Source organism: Alexandromys fortis, unplaced genomic scaffold, assembly GCF_014885135.2.
Source record: "Alexandromys fortis isolate MF-2015 unplaced genomic scaffold, M_Fortis_MF-2015_v1.1 scaffold_88, whole genome shotgun sequence".
Classification (NCBI taxonomy): Eukaryota; Metazoa; Chordata; class Mammalia; order Rodentia; family Cricetidae; genus Alexandromys; species Alexandromys fortis.
Genome location: NW_026067961.1, coordinates 4657191 through 4681852, shown reverse-complemented (window position 1 = coordinate 4681852; position 24662 = coordinate 4657191). Strand labels below are relative to the sequence as shown.

The window sequence follows — 24662 nt, the reverse complement described above, 5'->3', positions numbered from 1 at the left end:
TAGTCCAGCTGGCCTTGGTGAGCTCACAATAGATCAGCCCCACTGTCTCCGTGGGTGGGTGCACCCCTCGTGGTCCTGACTTCTTTGCTCATATTTTCCCTCCTTCTGCTCCTCCTTGGGACATTGGGAGCTCAGTCCAGTGCTCCAGTGTGGGTCTCTGTCTCTATCTCCATCCATCTCCAGATAAAGGTTCTATGGTGATATGCAAGATATTAATCAGTATGGCTATAGGATAGGGTCATTTCAGGTTCTCTGTCCTCAGCTGCCCCAGGAACTAACTGGGGAGCCATATACATGTTTTTTAAATCTTGAAGAAAATACCAAAAAATATCAAGAAAGCCCCCTCTAAGTTTGTACTAATGCACATATTTTTAAAAATAGCAGTTGTATAGTTCTTTAGGCTCCTCTGTTTAACTTAGTGACTGGCAGTGTTAAAGCCCTGTATGCATGTGTTCCTTGTCCTTCCAGGAGCTCATGTGCTGTGCTTCCCCACATTCTAGGCAGACAGAGCCCATTTTCAGAGAAAAGCTTTTTGAGTTATACTTTGGAATGTAAATTAAGAGCTGCTTTCTGAAACAGTGGTTTTTGGCAGCTGATTTCCACACTTGCCTTTGGTCTCATATATTGGATCAGAACTTTATCAACATGTAAGCTCTGTATAAATGTACTGCATGCAACATTTATGCAAGTGTGTAGTAGCTTTTTGAAAACCTGGTCTTGAGAGTTGCCTCTCGTGCTCCTTAATTCCATTAGTCGTCCTGAGGCTGTGGGAGGTGCTTTGCCCTGGCATTCTGTCTCAGGAGGGTGAGCTTAGAGAGGCTTGCGAGGCTGTGTTGGAGCAGCCAAGGACATGCTGTCTGTGTTTCCCCACTCACTTCAGCCATGGTGAACTTTTCATGGACTTTTTTTTTCTTTCTTTTTTTTTTTAATTTATTCATTAAAAATTTCCACCTCCTCCCATTTTCCTCACCCTCCCCTCCCTCTCCCTCTCCAGTCCTAAGAGCAGTCAGGGTTTCCTGCCCTGTGGGAAGTCCACTTTTCATGAACTTTTAAAAAACATCTTTGAAAAGATAAAAGTCAGTTAACTTTTATGATTTTTTTTTTAAAAAAAATAGTAGCTTAATAATTCTTTTCAGTCCCAATCCTGTGGCTTCATTGCATTTTAAAATATTTGATAGTAAACAAATAGATGGGGGCCAGATGTGGTGGTGTGTATCTATAATCTCAGAATTGGGAGGGAGAGAGGAAGGAGACTTATGAGTTCAAGGCAGCCTCAGTATTGTAGTGACTTCAGGGCCATCCTCAGAAACAGACATGCAGAGAGAAAACAAAATGGACAAGTTATCTACATGTATTCATTGTATATTGTAGGGCCAACAGAATTGCTCAGCAGCTGAAGCTGTCTGCTGCCAATCTTGACAATTTGTCTTCAGTTCCCAGACCCACTTGGTAGAAAAGAAAAACTGACTCTTACACGTTGTCCTCTGACCACTACACACATTGCTATGAAATAAGCTTGCCCAGACATAAGCACATACACATGTACATGCACACAAAATAAAACAATGAATAAAATTAAGAAGTATAATCCCAACACTCAGGACGCAGAAGCAAGTGGATCTCTGTTGGTTCAAGGCCAGCCTAGTCTACGAGAGCTAGTTCCAGGACAGGGTCCAAGGCTACAGACAAACAAAACAAAGTTGTTTTGTCTCAAAAATTAGTTAACACGTTGCTGGGATGTGGCAGTGCACTTCTCTTTCATTTTCATTGTGCTTTTTAAGGCTCAGTACACGGCAGGACTTTGTGAACAGTCTGTCAGTTGTTGCAGCTGTACATTGTGTTCTGTTATTCTTACTACATATCCCATTTCCTAGTGGCTGTATTTTGGTCATAACTATGTTTTGGTATTTGTCTTTAATAGGAGGTAAACTTGAGAAAAAGTTTTGCAAAAATTTTCTTCTTGTTTTGGGAACTTTACTTTAATATCTTCTTATTTAGTTAACTGACTTCTTTTCTTTTGCTTGTAGACTCTGGAAGGGAACTTGTCATCACAGATCCAGTCATCAAGAACCGAGAGCTCTTCATTTCTGATTATGTCGACACGTACCATGCTGCTGCCCTGAGGTGAGAAGAGGCTGGAGGGTGGGAGCTGACTTGGCTCTGATCTGCTTTGGCAGTCATTGTTTTTATCAGAACTAACAGTGGTTCGCTGGGGTTGCTGAGGTTCCAGAGGTTTCTGGGCTCTCTGCCAACCCCACTGTGGCTCTCCCTGTATCTTTCTTTTGATTCGTTTTCATACTGTCTAAATTAGTGTGTCTTTCTGGGAAGTTAATATCCTAGTATTATTTTTAGGGTGAAAAAGTCTGAAGATCTGAGGTTAACTTTGTAAAGATCAAGCCCTACTGCTAGAAAAGATGGAGGGAGGGAAAAAAAAAAAGATAAAACAAACATGCCAGCATGTTAATTATAGAAAACCTAAGAATTTACAGAAATTTTTAATAGCTCTTCTTCCAGCTTTTCTTATTTCTCAGTGTTTTTACTAAAGAGCATGCTGAAGAGTGGGAATATATTGAAGATGCAGTCTGAAACAGAAGGGCATCATTCCCTGCTGTGATGTCAGACAGGTTTGCCTTAAAGCAAGTGTGCACTTCTGCTTCTCTAGAGCACGGTGCCAGGATTCACCACCTGTACACATGTGTCTCTATGTCTGGCTGATTTGAAGCCTCTTTGTAGCATGATTAATAAAAACCCAGAGACAAATTGGGATTCAACCTGAAGGTCAGAAAAACAAAGCAGCCAGCCACTGGTTCTTACCTCTACCTCAGTCTGAAATGGCGATCCCGCCTCCAGGAATCTCAGAAAGAGACTGTGTCTGAGAGCTGTCTCCTCCTGTCTTATATTCCTCTCTAGGGCTGGGATTAAAGGTGTGCACCACCATCTCCTAGTTTCTATGGCAAACTAGTGTGGGTACTGGGATTGAAGGTTTGTGTTATTGCTGCCTGGTCTGTAAAGCTAGCCTGTGAGGCTCTTTTACTCTGAACTTCAGGCAAGTTCTAGTTAAAAGACATGTGAAATATCACTCCACCACTTAAGTGACATAAGAAGTATGGTGGCTAACATCATCGCTTACCTCTCTGTAAATCATAAATAATAAGGTTTTGCCAAATAGTAACAAAACCCTTAATCTCTGTTAAAGAATATGGGTACAATAAAAGCCTTTGAGATTTGCTAATTTTAGCTGAGCTACTTAAACTGAGATGCAACCATAGTTGCCTAGTCCTCACCTGTCACCATGCCTGGGGTGTTTCATGCAAAGCTTGCAAAGACAGAGCCAGTTACTTGGGCAGAAGATTGGCGGCATTTATATAGCACTGTTTCTGCAAACATTGGGTCTCAGATACATGTCATAATGGCCTTTGTCTCAACTGTTCATCTGAGCCACTTTGGACCAATTCAGAGACAACACATAAATGAATGCATTGGCTGTGGTCCAGTTGAGCTTTTTTTAAAAATGAAAAGTAAGAGTTTTATTTACATTTTACTTGTTAGTGATTTTGTCCTTTTGTTTTTTAATCATTTAAAAATCTAAAATTGTTCTTTTGTAATAAATATGTAAAAACAGGCAGGCAGTGGGGATCGTGCCACAGGGAAGGGGTGGGCATGTTAAACTTGACTTTCTACAGAGCTCTTACTTCATTTTGAGAATGTGGTGGTTTATAAGTCCCAGATTCCCATAAGCCTTTGTATGTTCTTTGTATGGACTCCCGAGCTTAAACAAGCCTACATGCTGAGCCAAGCACGATGATGGACGTTGACTAGGGTGATAATGGAGGACAGCTGACTAATTTAGCATTTGTCCTCATTTGCCTTCTGCTTTTTCTATCTCCTCACTGGTTGAGGTCATGATTTTAAAGGACTTGAGGTTCTAGTTTAGGAAATGATGTAAGGTGTAATTGGTTGTCCAAAATGTTTTGACACAATTGAAATGAATATATTTGAAGGTTTCTTAATGCCATTCAGATTATCTCCCATAACACCAGCTTGTAGCACAAATAATAAAAACCTAGAGCTAGAAATCGGGGTTCAAGCCAAAAACCAGAAAAGCAGAGCAGCCAACCCAGTAGAGAAGCCTTACCTGTACCAAGGCTGGGTGAGCGCAAACTAAGCAGACTAAGCCTCTCTCTCCTCTCATTTTACATTCCCTTTAGTGCTGGGATTAAAGGCGTGTGCCTCCCTAGCACTTGGATTAAAGATGTGAAGTACCACCTGGATTTGTTTTTGCATTGACGTTGTGTAGCCAAGGGTGGCCTTGAACTCACAAAGATTCATCTACCTCAGTTCTTCCAAATCCTGGGGTTAAGGTGTGTGTGCCACCATTACTGGAACTCTAGAGGCTTTAGCTTTTCCTCTGGTCTTCGGGTAAGATTTATTTATCAAAATACAAACAATATACCACTATACTAGCTAGACACAGATAGACTTGGATTACTCTAGATAGGCTTGCACTACTCCTGGAAGTGGGAAGCCATAAACCACTGTCATGGGCCCTGTACCTTGACTTCTCCAGTAGCAATATGTGCTGTACTTTCTTCAGGGTGTCTGACTAGAATCCTTTCTGACCATTAGGTAGGTTTTTATCCTCTTGTGATATTATCTTAAAAGTTGTCCAAAAAGTAATAGGTTTTCTACAAAACTGTCATCTCCAGTTTTTTTAATGACTTATTTTTTGAGATTATAATATAATATAATTATAATATTGTATTCACCATCTCACTTCACTTTCTTTCCTCCATGCTTGCCCATATATTTTTCCTTGTTTGTTTTCACATTCATGGCCTCTTTTTTGCATTTATTGTTGTTACAGACAAATATGTATTATATGTATTCCTAAATATATAAATACAGCTTGCCCAGTCTATATAATGTTGTTTATATGTTAGACTGACCATTTGGTATTGGATAGCCACAAATAAGTGTAGCCGTCACCTCTTATTAAAGAAATATCTCCAGTTTCAGTGGTTTTTGTTTGTTTGTTTTGTTTTTAATTTTTGGACATTTATTTATTTTGCATGTATTGGTGTTTTGTCTGCATGAGGGTGTCAGCCCCTAGAACTAGAGTTACTGATTGCTGTTAACTTCCATATGGGTGCTGGGAATTGAACCTGGGTCCCAAGAGCAATTAGTGCTCTTAACCACTGAGCCATCTTTTCCCCCTAGTTTTGCTTTATTGGGCTTAAATGAAGCGTCCCTTTGTGACCTGGCGACTGGATGATAAGCAGTCATTTTGTCACTATTTGGTCCAGCTTGGTAAATATTGTTGAACCCTGGCCTTTTCCATAGTCTGATGCTCAGTGTATGGCTCTAACCTCATTCTCACTAGTAGTATGCTCACCACAGAAAGGTTTGCTATTCTACCACCATAAAACAGGGTAGAATAGCAAAGTCCTAGTTATCTCAGTTTATTATTTTTTTCTTCTCCATGGTTAGGGTACTTAAACATTTTGGTGAATGAGAGGTGATGGATGATTGAGGATTGAGATTCAGCCTTTTCTGCCAATTTCTCTTTTTATAGCTAACCCACAGAAAAGAGTGCTTTCTTCTTTGACACATGTAAACCAGCACTGCTATAGATAAATTCAGTTTTGAAGGGATACAAATAAAACAGTTCGTGGGCACATGAAAGGGGATCAAATGAGTATAATAAGAAAACCAAAGGACAAAAAAGGAAAAAGAAAAAGGCAATAGTGTTGGCTCTTAGCACCATTCTTTCGAATATCAAAGGACTCGGTTACATGGACTCATGCCATGTGCAGCCATTGACTGGGCTGCCATCCGATTCACTGGGGATGAAGCTGATGTCTGTATTTTTTCTTTCAAGCTAGTGCTAGAGTTGGTTATAAAAGAGAAAGGCGAGCTTTGTCCTTCGGTTACCGTAAATCAAAAGGTAAATCAAAAGGAAAACAGAATTCCTCTGCAGCCTTTGCTTTGTAAGTTGTGGTGTCTTAGCTTCTCCTTCCCCAGAGGAATTTGTTCTCAGTCTGGACTCAGTTGGGAAGTGTGTTGAACAGTGTCACCGCATTGCAGCCAGTTTTGAACCCTTGGCCTTGACCATCCCTCACCTTTATGTTTCTGACAAATTTTATGTAGAAGCCTGCTTTCTTATTTCATGACCCTTATTCATCATTACAGAAGTCAGCATCTTGAGTAAATTACTGCTTGGGTTTTCCTTATGCCCAGGGAAGAATTTTTGGTTGACATTGTAACAAAAGAGTGAAAAGTGCCAGATGGAAACAAGATGACTTCGGCAGGATGGCCTAATCCTGCCGGTACATAGCTTTGTGAACATGATCAAACTTGTTGATTTTTGAATCATCCTTTTGATACTTGCTCTAGGTCACGTGACCTGGCAGTGACCTCATGACTTGCACATATAGCTTCTGGCTTAACATCACTATAGCAGGCATGTGAAAAGCACTCATAAAGGACCTCGTGTGTGGTGGCCTAACTAAATGTTCTATTTCAGTTATTGAATCTCAGTGAGGTCTATAATATTAGTGTTCAAGGAAGAAAAGCTTATAATACAGTTATTTATGTACTGGTGATATTTAGTTTACATGCAATTCATTTCTTGGTGGGTTGATTGTGTATTCACACAGCTTTGGTATAGGAAGCACATGCAGCCCTGGGAGAGTGCTGTCATGTGGTTGTTTGCTGGCTGTTCTGCTTTCCCCTTTAAGGTGGTGCTTTGCTCATGTGTGATGTTGGCTGTTCTGGGATTGGGAATGTGTGCTGGGAGAGGTCAGCAATGGCCCTGACGTGGCAGCCATTTTCTAGCTTGCTCACTGTCTGTCTCCTATTTCTAGTAGTCACAAGAAATAAATATATCAAGGCAGTTCAGGCTACACGCCACTGTCTTACCTAGGGATTCATAATTTAGAAAGGTAACTTAGGGTAAATTTTCTGAAGCTCAGGGCCCAAGAATCCATGAATAATTATTCAGAGCTTCTGGTTTTCATTAAGTTCACCTGAATTAACTTACTTCATCATTTTTCCATGAGCAGCTGTCATTGTATTTATGGTTAAAATGGATTAATTTACTCTATAGAGATCTCTTAAGAAGTTTCATGTGTTTTAGAGCTCTCTGTCTTGCAGTTGCACTTTTGGGGCGGAGTTAGAACATCTTTATCGCTCTATCCACACAGTAGTGCATGCTGCACAGCATGCTTTGTCCTTGTCTTTGTCCACACATTGTTTAGCTCCTTATTGCTCTGCTAGCAGATGAAGGACTCTGTATTATAAGCTTTATCATGCGTCCCAATGTCTGGGCTAGTTCTCCCTTTTAAAATAATTTGCTTTTTCACAGGAGCCTTGGTGTTTTTGTGTTTCCTTCTGTGAAACAATGCTGGCATTTGCCTAGTGGTTACAAGCGTATAGAAGGAGACTGCTCTTTTGTTTCCAGGCCGCACAGACCCAAATAATCACACAGAAACTTTATTAATTACAGCATTGTTTAGCCACTCAGGTATATTTCTAGCTAGATCTTACATCTTGAATTAACACATTTCTGTTAATCACCACGAGGCTATGGCTTACCAGAAAGGTTCCAGCAGTGTCTGTCTCCTTCAGCAGCCACATGGCAGCTCTTTGACTCCACCTGCTCTCTCTATAGATCTCTATTCAGATTTCCCACCTGGCTTTACTCTGCTAAGCCATTGACAGAAACAGCTTTATTCGTTAGCCAATAGAAGCAACACATATACAGAAGGACATCCCACATCACATGGGTGCAGTGGGAAGTTGGACCTGCTGTGTGCCTCCAGATCATCTTTTCTTGTTAGTATTGGGTGGGGTTTCTTGAGCTTATGTAATTTGGTGGCTTAGGTTTGCATAAAAGTCACTGTTTTGACTGTCCCTCACCTGTAGTGATTGACTAGCCACCACACCACACTCCCATGTATTCAGAGAGTCCTTTTTTATTTCCCAGCCACCCAGACCCGAATAATCACATAAAACTATATTAATTACAACACTGTTTGGGCAACGACTCAGGCATATTTGTAGCTAGCTCTTACATCTTAAATTAACCCAATTCTATGATCTTGTGTATTGCCGCGAGGCTCTGGTTTACTGGTAAGGTTCTGGTGTCTTTTCCTTCTTTAGCTACATGGCATCTGCCTGACTATGCCTTCTTTCTCCCTGAATTCAGTTTAGTTTTCCCACCTACCTATATTTTGCTCTGCTGTAGGCCAAAGCATTTTCTTTATTAACCAATGGTTATAAAACATTTATACCATACAGAGGGGTATATCCATATCACTCCCAGTTCTTATTTATCGTTTAATTGTTTTTATTTTATCACAAAGTGTGAAGTAAAGGTAATTGTGATACAGTTATACACTGAAGCAATCATTAAACAAAAATCATTTCCAGTCAAGGTTGGAACCTATGTATTTTTCATACACTCTGGATTTAGGCATGTGCTTCTCTCTCCTCCACCCCTTCTAACTGCGTTTTTGGTTTGTAAAGCAACTAATTTAAACATACTTTTTGTCTTTTGTTTTTCCCCAGAGGAAAGTGTAACATCTCCCATTTTTCTGACATATTTGCTGCTCGAGAGTTTAAAGCCCGAGTGGATTCATTTTTCTACATACTAGGCTACAATCCTGAGACAAGGTAAGTCATTTATGCCATTGAGAATTTTTTTTCCTTTTCTCCCTTACATGTATGTGTGTTTGTTCGTTTACACATCTATACTTTTTTATGATACCAAAAAATGACTCCAAACTCCTATGTAAATCTTATAGTCATTGTTATATGCATTTAATACTTTTCCTTTTATTAGGGAAGAAAAGGTGTGAGAGTGAGGATGTAGAGAGGAGGGATAAGGACAGAGATGTCTGTTGGTCTGTGCTTTGAATTCACTGATAGATCATTTCCTTGATGCAGACTTTGTGAAGCCTTCCTTAATGGGTTGTAAATTCAGGTTGGTTGTTTTTGTTCAGTTGAACACTCACTAAAAGGTCTGGTGAGACTAGTAGTGGGAAGTGGACAGCAGCACCCTGTTCTAGCCATTTTGGTAAGGTGTTCATAAGTGACAGAATAATTATTTACATGTGTAATGAGACTTTTTTGTTCTCCCAGCCAGCTCTCAAATAATGACATGGAGACTTCTTATTTATTATGAAATCCTGACCTGTAGCTTAGGCTTAGGCTCCTTCCTAACAAGCTCTTCTAACTTAACCTATTAATCAGTGTTCTGTCATGTACCACCCTTCCTGCTTCTGTGTTTCCCATGCACCGAGATTTGTCTCCTACTCCCCCTGCCCAGATCTCCTGCCTGGCTACCGGCCGTTTGTCTCTATTAAACCAGTCACAGCAATGTATCTTCACACAGTGTACAAATATCCCACAACATACATGAGAGGCAGTATGGTTATAAGAAATATACTTCACCAGCACTTGTAATAAGAAGATTCTTGTCCCTCCCACCTGTTCCCAAATACCCAGTGGCCACTTCCCAAATAAATGACTCAGAGACTCAATATTACTTATAAATGCTCAAGCAGTGCCAGGCGGTGGTGGTGTATGCCTTTAATTCCAGCACTCGGAGGCAGAGGTGTGCGAATCTCTGTGAGTTCAAGGCCAGCCTAGTCTGCAAGAACTAGCTCCAGGACCAGCTTCAAAGCTACAGAGAAACCCTGTCTTGAAAAACAAACAACAATAACAACAACAACAATAATAATAATAAATGCTTAAGCAGTAGTTCAGGCTTGTTACTAGCTAACTCTTACACTTAAATTAACCCATAGTTCTTATCTATGTTTAGCTACATGGCTTGGTACCTTTTCTTTTTCTTTTTTCTCTTTTTTTAAGATTTATTTATTTATTATGTGTACAGTATTCTCAGTATTCTGTCTGCATGTATGCCTATAGGCCAGAAGAGGGCTCCGGATCTAAATACAGATGGTTGTGAGCCACCATGTGGTTGCTGGGAATTGAACTCAGGACCTTTGGAAGAGCAGGCAGTGCTCTTAACTACTGAGCCATCTCTCCAGCCCCCCCAATAAAGATTTTTTTTGTTTATTTTTTGAGACAGGGTTTCTCTGTAGTTTTAGAGCCTGTCCTGGAACTAGCTCTTGTAGACCAGGCTAGCCTTAAACTCACAGAGATCCGCCTGCCTCTGTCTCCAAGTATGGGAATTAAAGGCGTGTGCCACCACCACCTGGTGGCTTGGTACCTTTTCTAAGTGTGGCATTCTCATCTTGCTTCTCTGCGTTTGCGTGTGACTCTCTGACTCTGCCCTTCCTCTTCTCATAATTCTTAGTTTGGTCTCCCTGCCTATATTTCTTAAACCTGGCCACTGTCCAATCAGTGCTTCATTAAAACAATTCAAAGTGACAAATCCTTACAGTGTACAAGAGGCACATTCGACGGCGAGCAAAGGCACACAGATTGAAAGTAGAAGATGACCCTAGTTAACTTTAGCTTCAGCTTGACATAGCTTATCACAGGCAAGGCTATAATGGCATTTCATTTGTATTTTATTTATTTATAATAGATTTATTTATTTATTTATTTATTTATTTATCTATCTATCTATCTATCTATCTATCATGTATGCAACATTCTGCTTCCATGTATGCCCGCACACCAGAAGAGGGCGCCAGGTCTCATTACAGATGGTTGTGAGCCAGCCACCATGTGGTTGCTGGGAATTGAACTCAGGACCTCTGCAAGAGCAACCAGTGCTCTTAACCACTGAGCCATCTCTCCAGCCCCTCATTTGTATCTTAATAAATAAAACTTACCTGAAGATCAGGGAATAAAAAAGCCTCTCTGGTCGTCCTCACAGACCAGGCTTTAATCCCAGTGGACACACTGGTTTGCCTTAGAAACCAGGCAGTGCACACCTTTAATCCCAGCTCTAGAGAGGAATATAAGACAGGAGAGACAACTCACAGACACTGTCTCATTCTGGAGGCAGGATCGCCATTTCAGACTGAGGTCGAGATAAGAGCCAGTGATTGGCTGCTTTGTTTTTCTGATCTTCAGGTTGAACCTAAATTTCTGTCTCTGAGTGTCTATTAATTGTGCTTCAATAATGGGGGACTGAAGAAATGGCTCAGTGGTTAAGAGCATTGGCTTCCAGAGGTCTTGAGTTCAATGCACAGAAAACATATGGTAGCTCACAACCATCTCTAATGAAATCTGGTGCCCTCTTCTGGCATGCATGTAGGCATTCATGTAGCCTGAACACTGTCTATTAAATTAAAAAGAAAAATTATAATGGGTGATTGTTTTGGATTTTGACACAGGGTTTCTCTGTAAAACAGTCCTGGCTGTCCTGGAACTCACTCTGTAGAGTAGGCTGGCCTTGAACTCACAAAGATCTGCCTGCCTCTGTCTCCCAAGTGCTGGGATTAAAGGTGTGCATCCCCACCACCTGGCTAATGGGTGATTTTAATCATTCACTGTCATCAGTGAATGTGGTCATCCAGATCCCCTCTTCCAACTCCCCAAATCAACAACAACAACAACAACAACAAAAAACTTTGGTGTTAAAACCGCACCACAGAACAAAGGACCTTAACAGATGCTTATAAACCATTCTGTCTGACAGCTACAAACACACAATATTCATAAACAAATCACATTAAAGAAATCCTTCCAGGGGCTGGAGTGATGGTTTGACAGTTTAGAGTATTTGTTGCTCTCGCAGAGAGGATCTGTATTTGATTCCCAGGACCTACATGATGGCTGAAAACAGTTGCATCTTCACTTTAGCAGATTGCACCATTCCCAGGATCTTGTGCGGATCTCAGACATACATGTAGTATATGTATATACATTCAGGTCAAACATTCACATACATACATACATACATACATACATACATACATACATACATAATAAAATAAGAAAATCTTAATATTATTTTTTAAATCCTAACAAAGAAAAACTGTTGAAGCAGTTTCTTGGATTTATTTAAATCATAGCTGAATAAGGCTCAAAACCAGTAACAAAAGAAATTAAAAAACTGTAGGCTCAGCCAGGAAAATGCTTGCTTTGCAAACATGAGGATCCAAATTCAGTTCTTGGAACCCATATAAATAAAACCATGCATTGTGGTATTTGCCCAATTCCAGCATTAGGGAGGCAGAATTTGGAGCTTACTGGTCATCCAGCCTAGTTTAGCTGGCAGGTTTGAGGTCAATAAAAGGACTTTCTTGGCCATGCAGTGGTAGCATACAACCTTTAATTCCAGCACTCCGGAGGCAGAGGCAGGCAGATCTCTGAGTTCCAGGATAGCCAAGACTACACAGACCCTTCTGAAGAAACAAAGTGGATAACATCTGAGTTGGTGTCGTCTTGTTTGTACATACATGTGAACAAACATACACAAGCTATATACCTGCTCATGAATGAACAGTGGGTCAGTGAAATTAGAGCTGAAATTTAAAAATTCGTAGAAGCACATGTAGCACAGATCATAAAAACCCAGAGACAGAAATCGATATTCAACCCTAAAACCAGAAAAGCAAGGCAACCAAACACTAGAGAAGCCTTACCTCTACCAAGGCTGGGTGGGTGGCCACAGACTAAGCTTCTCTTTCCTCTCATTTATATTCCCTCTAGTGCTAGGATTAAAGGCGTGTGACTCCCTAGGACTGGGGTTAAAGTTGTGAGCCGCCACCACCTGGATTTTTTTCTGCACTGATCTTGTGTAGACCAGGATAACCTTGAACTCACAGAGATCCATCTGCCTCTGTCTCCCAAATCCTGGGATTTATGGTGTGTGTCACCATTATCTGACTTCTAGTGATTTTAGCTTTGCCTCTGATCTTAGGCAAGATTTGTTTATTAAAATACAAGCAATATACAACTATAATGAAAACACTACTTATCTGCATCTCTGGGATGCCATGAAGGCAGTTCTATGAAAGTATGTCCAGCTACAAAGCCTCACATAACTATCAAGAGACAGCTGTATGTTACGTGTGGCATTCTACTAATTGTCCATCTTCCCGCCCTCTTGCAAATGTACTCAATAAACTATTCTTGCTTGAAAAAACACAGAAGAGGTCTTGGGAATAACATTAGGTTTAATGATGCACCTCAAGGTCATAAAAAAGCAAGAACAAGCCTAACCAACCAAAAGCCAGTAGACAGATAATTAGGATCAGGGAGAAACCAATGAAGAACAGTATAGTAAGTCAGAGAGCTGGGTTCTTTGACAGAGAGATTGACAAGCCCTAGGAAAATAACTAAAAGAAGAAACAACTTGATTAAAGCATTGGAGTTGAAAATTGGGACATTAGGGGCTAGAGAGATGGCTCAGCGGTTAAGAGCATTGCCTGCTCTTCCAAAGGTCCTGAGTTCAATTCCCAGCAACCACATGGTGGCTCACAACCATTTGTAATGAGGTCTGGTGCCCTTTTCTGGCCAGCAGGCATATACACAGGCAGAACATTATATACATAATAAATAAATAAATATTTTTTAAAAAAAAGAAAATTGGGACATTACATCAGGTAACAATGAAGTCCTAGGAATTATTAGGGAATACGTTGAATAAGGTGTATTCCAAAAGCTGGAGATTCTCTCATACTGTTCTTGAGTAGTAAAAGACATGATAATGCATATATATAAACAAACATTTCATAATATAAAAGGCTGCCAGTTCTGGTGGCTCAGGTATGTAATCTCAGCTATTTGGGAGGCTGAGGCAAGAGGATCACAAGCTCAACATCTGCTCCATGCTACAGAATGAATTTAGAACCAGCCTGGGCAACTTGATAAGACCTTCCCTCCAAATTAAAAGTAAAAAGAGGGATTGGAATGTAGTTGATGCTTCTATAACACGCGTAAAGCCCTATGACCAATCCCAGGAATGGGTAGAAGGACAATGACTTGAAATATTACTATCAAATACATTCTTGGTACATGGCTTATGTTTCAAAATGAGAAGCTCAAATTTCACTCATAAAGGTAGCAAGAATAGATCCCTTGTAGGGCCAACTTAAGAAAAGTTTAAGCAGGGGCTGGCTCAGCTGTTAAAAACACTTGCTCTTGCAGAGGTCCCAGGTTTGGTTCCCAGCATCAACATGGTGGTTCAGGACCATCTGTTACTTTAGTTGCAGGGGATCTGACACCCTCCTCCTCCATAGACACTAGCTAGCATGTGGTACACAGACATATGTAGGAAAACTCATATACATTTTTCAAAAATGTAAAATAAAAAAACCACAGACTAGCATATGCAGGCTGTGTGTTCAGTCCCTAGTGCCCAAATAACAATGAAACCCTTACACACACACAAACACTCTCTCTCTCTCTCTCTCTCTCTCTCTGCTTGCCAAGAATAAACCTAGTCAAAGAAGCAAGACAATAAGACTTTGACAATGGAGATTTTAAAAACACTGCACAAGGCTGGAGGAATGGCTCTTTTAAGAACACATAAATCTCTTCTAGAGGACCCGGGTTCAGTTTTCAGCACCAGCATCAGGAGGCTTATAACCTCCTGTAACTCTAGCTCCTTGGAATCTGACATCCTCTTTTGGTCTCCGTGGGCACCCAAGTGTACACAGAAACATACAAATAAAAATAAATATGCAAAAAAAGTACAATAAAAAACACTAAAGAAGACAGAAGAAAAGACCTCCCATGCTTATGAAATTTTAAAATCAATACTATATAATAGCTCTCTTCCTAACAGCAGTCTGGAAATAGTGTCACTCTCAGCTCCTTTCATTGACACTTTTGATAGAACTAAAATAATCTTTAAACTTATGTGGGAGCACAAAGTATCCTAAGTAAAGCAACCCTGAGCAGAAAGAACCATTTGGGGGAGGTTCTGTAATACCTGACTTGAAGTATAACCCCGAGCCATAGGAAGAGCAACAGGGTGGTGTTGGCCCAGAGGCCAGCCACAGCCACCAGGTTTCCAACAAAGATGCTAGAACATAGACACTGGAGAAAAGAGTGCTTCTTGAAATAAGAGGTGCTGCCAAGTCTACATATCTGACATGGAGAAGGTTGAAACTAACCTGCCTTTCACCTCATGTAAAAGTTATCCAACATATAAACTAAGACCTGAAATTGAGAAAGACTTTATTAGCTTAATAAATAATAGGACTTGGAAAATGGTGTTACATGAAGTCCAATCCTTCTGCAGGCAAAGGAACAGCAGAACCTCCAAGTGTGAGAAAACCCTTTGTTGACTCTACAACTTGCAGGGAATTACTATGGAGATAAGTATCAGGTGTTTTCTTTTATGAAATCTAAGAGCAGGTGGAATTCTGAGAGTTTGAGGCCAGCCTGGTCTATAGAGTGAGTTCCAGCACAGCCAGGGCTATGCTATACACAGAGAAACCCTGTCTTGAAGAAACTTTTTTTTTAATTAAAAAAAAATGTATATGTGTGTGGATCTCTGTAAGCATGTGTGTGTGATTGCTAGTGCCAGTAGAAGCTAGAGGTGCCAGGCGGTGGTAGTGTACACCTTTAATACTAGCAGAGGAAGGAGGATTTCTGTGAGTTTGAGGCCAGCCTGTTCTACAAGAGCTAGCTCCAGGGCAGGCAACAAAGCAACACAGAGAAACCCTGTCTCGAAAAAAGAAGGAGGAGGAGGGGGAAGAAGAAAGAAGAAGAAGCTAGAGGCATTGGATCACCTGGAGTTGGAGTCACACAGGTGTTTTTGAGCTGCTCAATATTGGTGTTGGGAATCTAACTGAGCCCTTCTGCAGGAGTGGTGCACACCCTTAACCACTGATGGGTTTATTAACTTAAATTTACATCTATGTTTGCTGAGTGCTTAGGTATAACTTACCTCTGTCAGAGTCACACGGGTTGCATACTTTTTTAATTTGTAACACATAATTGTATTATATGTTTTAGATGCACTTATTTGTAGTAATATCTCAAAACCCTTCCGCCTTCTCTGCCACCTTGCCCAGGTCTGGGGATTGAATCCAAGATGTTATGCTTGCAAAGCAAGTCTAGCCAGCCACCTTTTGGCCCCAATTTGTTTTAGAAGGTATCTTACAGTGGGAGGACAGTCTCCCGTCATAATGGAGCACGGGTCTGAGAGCAGCACGTCGTAGCATTGGCCCTGAATCCCTTGGCTTTTGGAACTTTCCAATCCAGTTTCTTCACATCTGTGCTTGACCCAGTGTTTCCCTTTGTTTGCTGTATTTCAAATGCTTGAGAGGTGTTAGGTGAGTTGAGGTGAAGAAATACTCGAGTGTTTGCTTATAAGTAAAACTTCAGAAAAGCTGAAACATATCTGAAACTTTCATGTGAGAGTGGGCAGCCTTTGGAGGCATCTGCAGCAGTAGGAGTGTGGCTCACTGCCTTGGCCTACTGGTTTCATCCCCAGCATCACTTCAGGTCTGAAGTTTAGAGCCGAGTGTGTGGTTCCCTTAGATGCTTATTGATCACAAATGTGTGTTAGGTTTAAGAAAGCATGGAAGGATTGTTTTCCCTGCGTACTCCTTAAGGGCTTGTCTCTGTTTTGTCTTTAATTTATAAAGATGAGGCTGTGTGGTGACTTGGGCATTAATAGTGGCTGTTGGGTGCTGTGTACTGGTTCTTAAGACCAACTGAGGCATTGAGGTAAATCAAGTCGATGAAGATAGAAAGAGGGGATTGGTTTAACATTCCTGTGAGGCCCCTGGAGCTTAAGGGTGGGAGTTATGCGACTGCAAACTTGAATGTCTGTCACAGCCCTTACACAGTCTGGGTGCTGGTTTAACCCAATGTGAGAAGGTAAAACGGAATCCCGAGGGAGACTCATTTCATCTTGGAGCAGACAGTTAAACATGGTTTGCGTGGTTTCCCACTGTTGATCAAATTAGTCATTGCTGAGTGCTTGGTGTTTTTCTTGCCCATTTGCCTGGATCTCTTAAAAATATCATTGTTCAGCTGGGCGATGGTGGCGCACGCCTTTAATCCCAGCACTCGGGAGGCAGAGGCAGGCGGATCTCTGTGAGTTCGAGACCAGCCTGCTCTACAGAGCTAGTTCCAGGACAGGCTCCAAAGCCACAGAGAAACCCTGTCTCGAAAAACCAACAACAACAACAACAAAATATCATTGTTCAAGTGCCTGTTTACTACCTCCTGTCCTCATCTTGGTGTCTCAGGTTGTGCCTTGTTAGCATCCTGGCTTTGCTGTGCCATTGGCCACATAGGCAAATGTATGATTAGGAGCTTGATGTTCAGTACTCTTCAGTGTCTTGCATTTACCATGTAGAGGAAGCAGATCTCTTGCTAAAAGCTATAGATCCAATTATTGTAGATGGTTTTGTAACAATTAGTATTCTAGGCTTTAATAAAAAAATAAAAGAAAATGTGTCAGTGTGCCAGATCCAAAAGGAGACAGTTCTTTCCAGGCTGATCTTACCTGGGAGATGAAGCAGTCAGTTAAATGGATATGAAGTACTAGATGAAACAAATAAGGGATAAATATTTTGAAAAATCTCCAGTTTGGGGGTTCCTCCAATGCAATAAGCCAAATTCAGCTGAATTAATAAATCCAGGTTTAATAAACAGAGCAAAACATCTCCTGGGTGACTCTGGGAAGCAGGGGAGAGAGAGAGCCTATGACAGGTCTAATGACTGGGTTCATCTAGAGCAGCTCCCAGAAGGAGCTGACCCTTGGTGGGCTTTCTGAGGGGTGGGGTCCTAGCCACACATCTGGGTTTGGAAAGGGGGAAAGTGAGCCTGGAATGGAGCTTGAAACTAAACAACAGGGACAGTAAAAAAAAGACAAAGAACCATGGCTAAGACCAATCTACTGCAACTCAACCAAAGACTCTGGTGTTTTGGAAGGAAAATAACCATATATTTTTCTTTTTTAAAGTATTTATTTTACATACAATGTTCCTCTTGCACATACACTTCCATGCCAGAAGAGGGCACCAGATCTCATGACAGATGGTTGTGAGCCACTAGGTGGTTGCTGAGAATTGAACTCAGGACCTCTGGAAGCACTGCCAGTGCTCTTAGGCTCTGAGCCATCTCTCCAGCCCTACCATATATTTTCTTACGTTTGTTTTTAAAATCTAGAATACTAATTTTACAAAACCTTCTACAGTAATTGGATTTATGATCTTTTCAACTCTAAATGTAAAAGATCTGCAAACCTAATCATGTACAAGTGACACAAGAATTCATTTTGTGATCACACCTGACTTACACTGATCTGAAGCTACACTTTTTAATTTACTGTACTTTGTGTAAGTTTTCCCATTTTATTGTAAAAAGAACAAGCAGTTATGGTTCAGGTGCTCCTAGGATGTGTATTTGTTATGATCGGAAGTTTCTAGCCCTGAGAAACTTCTGAACCTAAGAGTCTCAGTTAAGGGAATGTGACTCCGTCCATTTTCCCTTGTCATTTAAAGAGCTAAACTTTCTGTTTAAATAGGACACAAATTAAAAGGTTGTGTGACAAGTGAGCACTTCAAGCCAGCCTACCCTCAGTCTTCAGCTCTGCTTTAGAGTCTGTCTCTGACATCCAGCACTCAGGGAATATTCACTGGTCGTATGTGAACGAGATTCATTCCAAGTTTATTTCTGTGGGTGAGTGTTCTCTGCAAGATAGTATCATTGTGGCTTTCCTTTTGTAGGAAGACTCTAATTCAAACTCTAACTACTTAAAAAATAAATTTCATGCTACGTGGTGGCCGCACACTTCTTAATCCCAGCACTTGGGAGGCAGACACAGGCAGATCTCTGACTTCAAGGCCAGCCTGGTCTATAGAGCCAGTTCCTAGGCGGCCAGAGCTACACAGAGAAACCCTTCTGGAAAACAAAAACAAAACCCAAAATAAATCAAGTTCAGCTGGGAGCTGATGGTGTATGCTTTCATTTCCAGCACTTGGGAAACAGAAGCAGGTGGAGTTCTCAGTCTGAGGTCTACAGAGAAAATTTCAGGACAGAACCCTGTCTCAAAATCCCCACCCTCAAAAGGAAAGAAATTTCAGCTCAGAGATCTTGATAAACAGAACCAGTTAGACCTGCTGTACCAAAATACCAGAGTCTTTGGTTGAGCTGCAGTAGATTGATTGGCCTTAGCATCTTCTGTATCCTTATGTGTTATCTTGTATCTTATAAACATTTAATTGACTGCTTCATCTTTGAGTTAAGATTATTCCTAGGAAAGACTATCTCCATTTGGATCTGGCATGCCTAGGTTCTAGTCTCACGTGACCACTTTATCTTTGTGTCTGTCGGTGAGGTATGCATTTCCTGGATCTGTTCTGCATCCATCATGTGAAGGCAGTCATAGTTAACCCTACAGGTGACTTGTAAGACTTTAGGATGTTTGTAACTTCTTGCTAATTGTAGGAGTAGCCTACATCTTTTATTTGACAAGGTGCTACATTCTTTTTTATTTTTCCCTTTAATCTCATGAAAGATCTTTGTGTAATTTTTGGGGCTGAATAAGCATTTTCTTGGTTGCTATCATGTTTGAAACAGTCTTCCTTGTGCTAAAAGGCCTTTAACATAGTAGGACAAGGCCCATATCAGATTATTACAGTAACTTTTTTCCAGAAAACATTTTCAGATATTGGATAAAACTTTTTTTTGTTTTGTTTTGTTTTGTTTTGTTTTGTTTTGTTTTGTTTTGTTTTGTTTTGTTTTTCAAGACAGGGTTTCTCTGTAGCTTTGGTGCCCATCCCGGAACTAGAGATATCCGCCTGCCTCTGCCTCCCTGGGATTAAAGTGCTGGGATTAAAGGCGTGCACCACCACCGCCCGGCTTGCATAAAACTATTAAAAAGCCTGTAAATCCAGAGCTAGGCTCCACGTAAGAAACCTAATCAAATGACACAACCAACAAATGTCAGATACTAGTGTAAGCAAGTGTGGCAGGAAGTACTTCTAGGCCAGGACAGCGACCTAGCTCTCTTGACAGCCCCAGTTCCAACTGTTTTCTGAGTTTTCAAGATGAACAGTGGACTGGTAGCCACTTTTAGGTCCTGGATGAAAGGGGATGTAGGCAGGACTTCTTCCTTTAGGTGACTTGCACAAACTGCCTTTTCTTCCTTCCCAGTAGCCAACAACAGAACGTCAGGTCCATGCCTTGCAGATGAATTTTGCTGTCCTAGTCACTTACTGAAGGCAAGGAAGAGGAGCAGGCCAGGCTTCTCCAGGATTCAGGCCGTTGGTGCCATCCAGGGCAGCTAGTGAGACCAAGCAATAATTTTGAGAATATGATTTTCTAAACTTAGAGTAACTATATAATACTTTCTGTGGTTTTCTTTCAGCATTCAGGTGACTCTATTGAATTATTATTCCATGTTATTTGTTCAAATGACCCTTCCCAGAGTTTCTATGACCTTGGGGCGCTCTCTCCATTTCAGCAGGTCCACTGCAGTGGTTCTGGGGATATTCTCCAGTCTGCAGCCCTGTTTTCATTTGTTAAGACAAAAGGAACCCTTTTCAGTGTGTGCATTTTTGCGTTCATTCTTGTCTTCCCTCCTCCCTTCTTTGTCTGAAATGAAGGACTTTTATGCAGCTGAGAATAACCTTGAACTTTTGAGTCTTCTACCTCACCCAAATACTGGGATTACCAGCCCCATACCTGGCTTAAGTGGTACTGAAGCTCAAACCCAGAGCTTCATGCGTGTTGGGCAAGCACTTTTATCCAACTGAGTCACATCCTCAGCCCTTGGCATTTCGGTGAGGCTGTAGATTATCTTTTCTGCAGATGAATGTGTAGATTCCGCATCTTAGAATGTGCTTTGTCTCACAGCATTGATGGAGGGCCTTGCACATGGGACGGCCTGTGGTGTGCTGCTGCTGTGAGACTCTCTAGGTCACTATGTTTTTTCTGAACAGAAGCAGTTTGTCCTGCCCCCTTTCCCCAGTCTTGTCTTTCATGTTTTGGGGGATTTTTTGGTCTTCCTTTTCTTTTTAAATCATAACTAAGTGATATAAGAAATCACCTTTTGGTTCGCAGATGGGAATAACATATATGTCAGCTCTTTCTTACATGACAGACAGCTCGTTTGCGGGAGATGAGCACCGGATGGTCTGTAGGCAGTGTGAGTGAGTGCTTGTGGTGCTCAGTGGTGCTCTAGCAAGGTAGCCTGGTGTACATGGCTTTAGAAATCATTCAGAATCAGTTTTTAACGGATTTACTTATGTGGATAGTGCTGAGAGAGCTGAATCAGGATTTGGAATCTGGATGCTGAGGTGTTTGTGGCGGGTGGCCTTAAGGTGTGGGGAGAAAAGAATGCATGTTTGCTTCCTGTTGGGGGTGGGTGTCACCCCACCATAATGGTTCATGCTGACCGAGTGCCCTACTGTTGGGTTACACCCCCTAGTCCCCAAGTCCTTGATTTGCACCTTCTAGCTGTTTTTATTGTTAGAATTACATTCTTCAAGACCTGACTGAGCTCGTGTTAATTACCTTAGGAAAGGTTGTAATTTATCACTTGGAGATTTGAAACTCTTTGCATTAAGCATAGGATTTTTTATGTGTTGGCCTTAGTGCCATCTGTCTACATGGCTAGCTTGCTCATTTGGCCTTTTTGGTTAAAAAGAAATGTTTTAGTTGCTTCTCATAAGCACTGCTGCTATGCTTAAGTATGCTACTGTGTTTCTGTTTAATCTCAGGTGCAATCATTCATATCTGGTTTTTCGTTTTTTTGTTCTTTCTTGAAAAACTGGTCACTTAACCTAATTTACTTAAAAATCTAATTTACTTAAGCACAGAAAAGACAAAAGAAAACTTGCTGTTGTCTCTTGTGGACAGAAGCCTTTCCTTGGCTAGGCTTGTGGAGTTCCCTGGTGTTGGCTGTCTGGAATCCCCTTTCAAAGGCCCCACTTCCCTGCACACTAGCTTGGTGTGCCAGGAGAAGCTTCGGAGTCTGTTGGCTGGGCTTTATTTACGGAAACAGCAGGGTTGAGATTGATTGCGTTGTGGAGAGACACTGTGTGGATGAGGGAGGGTCACAGCACATGCTCAGTCCTGTCAGTGTGAGGGAAGTTTCTGCGTTCTGCGTGAAGGCTTAGGTCATAGCACAAGCTCAGTGAGGTCTCTCAGCCTGCATGTGCCTCCATTTTGAGTATTTAGAGTGGGAAAAGGCAGAGTTTTAGCAGTAACTAGAGGTACAGGAATCCAGCTAGACTCACCAGAGCCTCTGTTAGTCATGGATGATCCATTCAGCCCCTGCAGGTAGGCGATCTTCCCCTGGCCTCTCGGAGACATTAGCTTTGCTGCTCGAGCTCCTTCTAAAGATGTTTATGAATCATCTCGCCATTCATACTGCATGTTCCAGAGCCTTTGATTCAGCCAGCTGGCCGTGCAGAGGTGGCATTGCGAAGCATAAATTCTGAGCTGTGCGTGGGGTCTACCCGGAGATGAATTAAGCAAATGTGTGAAGTGTGAAGCTTTGTGAGCCTCTGTCTCCGTCTTCTTCCCCTTCCCTCACCTTACCTCTCCTCTTCGGTATGATTTTAGCCTGAGTTTGCCCAGTGCATTTTGTAGAACTTATCTGTCTTGTAAACCTGCAGGCTGCCTCACTGCCCATGTGCCTTGTAGGGATTGCCGGCCACAGAGTGGATCTGTGTGGCTGTTTTAGGAAGGGTGGTAGGTGGGCAGCTATTGGTTGCTTTGAAGGTGGGTGGAACTTGTTTTGATTGAGAGCCTGTTTGCTACAGCAAATTATAATTCTTGTGAGGTGACACATGAGGGGTGGCTGTGGATCGCAACTGTATCATCTTAGAGTGGGTTTTAGAAAGGGAACTGTCACATCACTTCAGTTTTCTCTGCTCCTTCTGAGGGAGCAAAGCCTTCGTTTTGCAGTTTTGATATTTTCTTTCCAGCTTTGTGAGACTAAACGCATTGACATCTGTGTTAAAATTAAGATTCATATACTTTGACTTATGGTATGTTTAATTTAGCTTTGTGATGTATATGTATTTTCCATGACTTGAGTTCAGTAGAAGGAGAGTGGAAGGGGTTTGGTGCCAAAGAAGGCAGACAAGGCCACATTTGGTACCTGTGGCTAATGTTTGACTCCCAGGTGAAGTTGTGCTTTTTTGTACTTACTGTTTGCAGAGAGAGCCCAGGCAGGTGCCTTCACTAGGGAGCCAATTAGGATAAGCAGATTTTGCACAATGGAATTCTTACCCAAATGGGAAGTTAGGGAAGTTTGGGATTGTATAGCTGCCTCTCATCTCCTCTCCCCACTTCCTCCTGATAGGGTTGGGAGCAATTTAGAAACAGCAGTCAGGCTCTGTACCTTGTGAGGACTGCAGAAAGCACCTCAGTGGAGAGTGTGCAGCCTCCTGTTGGGGGAAGTTCACTGCTTATTGACACCAAGGAGGAAGACTTGTATAATCGCTCAGCTGGAAACACGGGTGTGGAGCTTTGTTTGATCGGCTCTGGTCAGAAGAGGCCCCTGGCCAGGGCAGGGTTTTAGCAGGGCTAACATTTAAAATATTCCTAAAGCATATAATTTGTATTCTTGCAGGCTTAATTTTATATTAAAACCAAAGTGATGCTGCATAGAGGAGTAATGTAGGGTTAATGTCTTCGTTGATATTTCTGTGTTTGGTTCCTCCTCCTTTGAGAGCAGAGGATACATAAAGCTGTGTTTCGGAACATTGTGTTAGAAGTTTGGGAATAATACCTAGTGTTTTCTACATATGTTTGAGTATTTGGGAGAATACTTATTTTTCTGTTGAAAGGTCTTTACTTCTTCCTTTTTAGTTAAAATTTTTTGGGGGTCAGTGTCTATTGTTTGTTTGGCTGGTTAGTCTTGGTGTAGACCTGCTTTCATGGTGCTTTGGCACAGTCATCTGCCTTATTGGTGAAGATTTGGTGCTGTGGATGGCCTCTGGGTTTCAAGTTGGTTTTCTTTTCCTGTGCTTCACATGCAGTAAAGTCGGTGGCACTGTTCTCATGTGTGCATTTGTTTTCCATTCTCCTGTTTCTAGGAAATGTCTTCGGGAAGTTGCCTCTGAGCTTCTCTCTCCTGTCCAGGGCTTGGGGCATGCCAGGGGTGGAGGTGAGGGCCTCTGTGCAGGTTTATCGGTAGAGAACACGAGCTGTCCAGAAATAGGGGCAAGCACAGATTTTGCTTCTCGGCGAATAGTCAAGTCTCAGATCTTTTACCCTGCTGCTTCCTCTTCATCCATTGCGATAGAACCCTGTAGGAAATCTGAGTAAAGTGACACAGTGTGTGACCATGCACATGCATCCTGTCCCTGGTGGGCAGCCTGGTCACAGTTGCCATGTGTCACTGACCACTTCTTAATACCATCCGCTTCTCACCACATCTTCCCGGTGTGGTCCCTGGTTGAGGCAGCTCTGACCGGCCTGGCCTCAGTCCTAGTCTATATCGTGTGTTGATTCTCTAGTGGCACAGGTTCCTCATCCTTTCTTCCTTCTGAATTTGCTTTTCCTTTTCCACTCTACTTTTGTTCTTTCTGAACCATGTTCCTCCTACCAAAGACACACTTGTTCTAACCCTGTGACAGATGTCGGATGGGTTGGGAGAAGGCGGGAAACACCAGTTAAAGGACAACTTTAAAAGCATGCACTCATGCTGGGTTATGGTGGTGCATGCTTTTAATTCCAGCACTCAGGAGGCAGAGGTGGACAGATCTCTGTGACTTCAAGTCCAACCTGGTCTACAGAGCAAGTTCCAG

The 24662-nt window shown here is 41.7% G+C and overlaps 1 protein-coding gene across 11 annotated transcripts in view; it reads left to right on the top strand.

The window, feature by feature from the left end:
• Window positions 1-24662, top strand: part of Rere (arginine-glutamic acid dipeptide repeats) — a 351136-nt gene that overhangs the window by 186756 nt on the left and 139718 nt on the right. For 10 of the 11 annotated variants that reach the window (XM_050153152.1, XM_050153151.1, XM_050153161.1 and 7 more), the window contains 2 exons: window positions 2028-2124; window positions 8569-8673. In XM_050153152.1, the coding sequence (XP_050009109.1) occupies window positions 2028-2124; window positions 8569-8673 (202 nt within the window). Of the gene's footprint in view, window positions 1-2027; window positions 2125-8568; window positions 8674-22056; window positions 22183-24662 lie in introns of those variants that run through there. The other variant, XM_050153162.1, reaches the window with a different exon arrangement.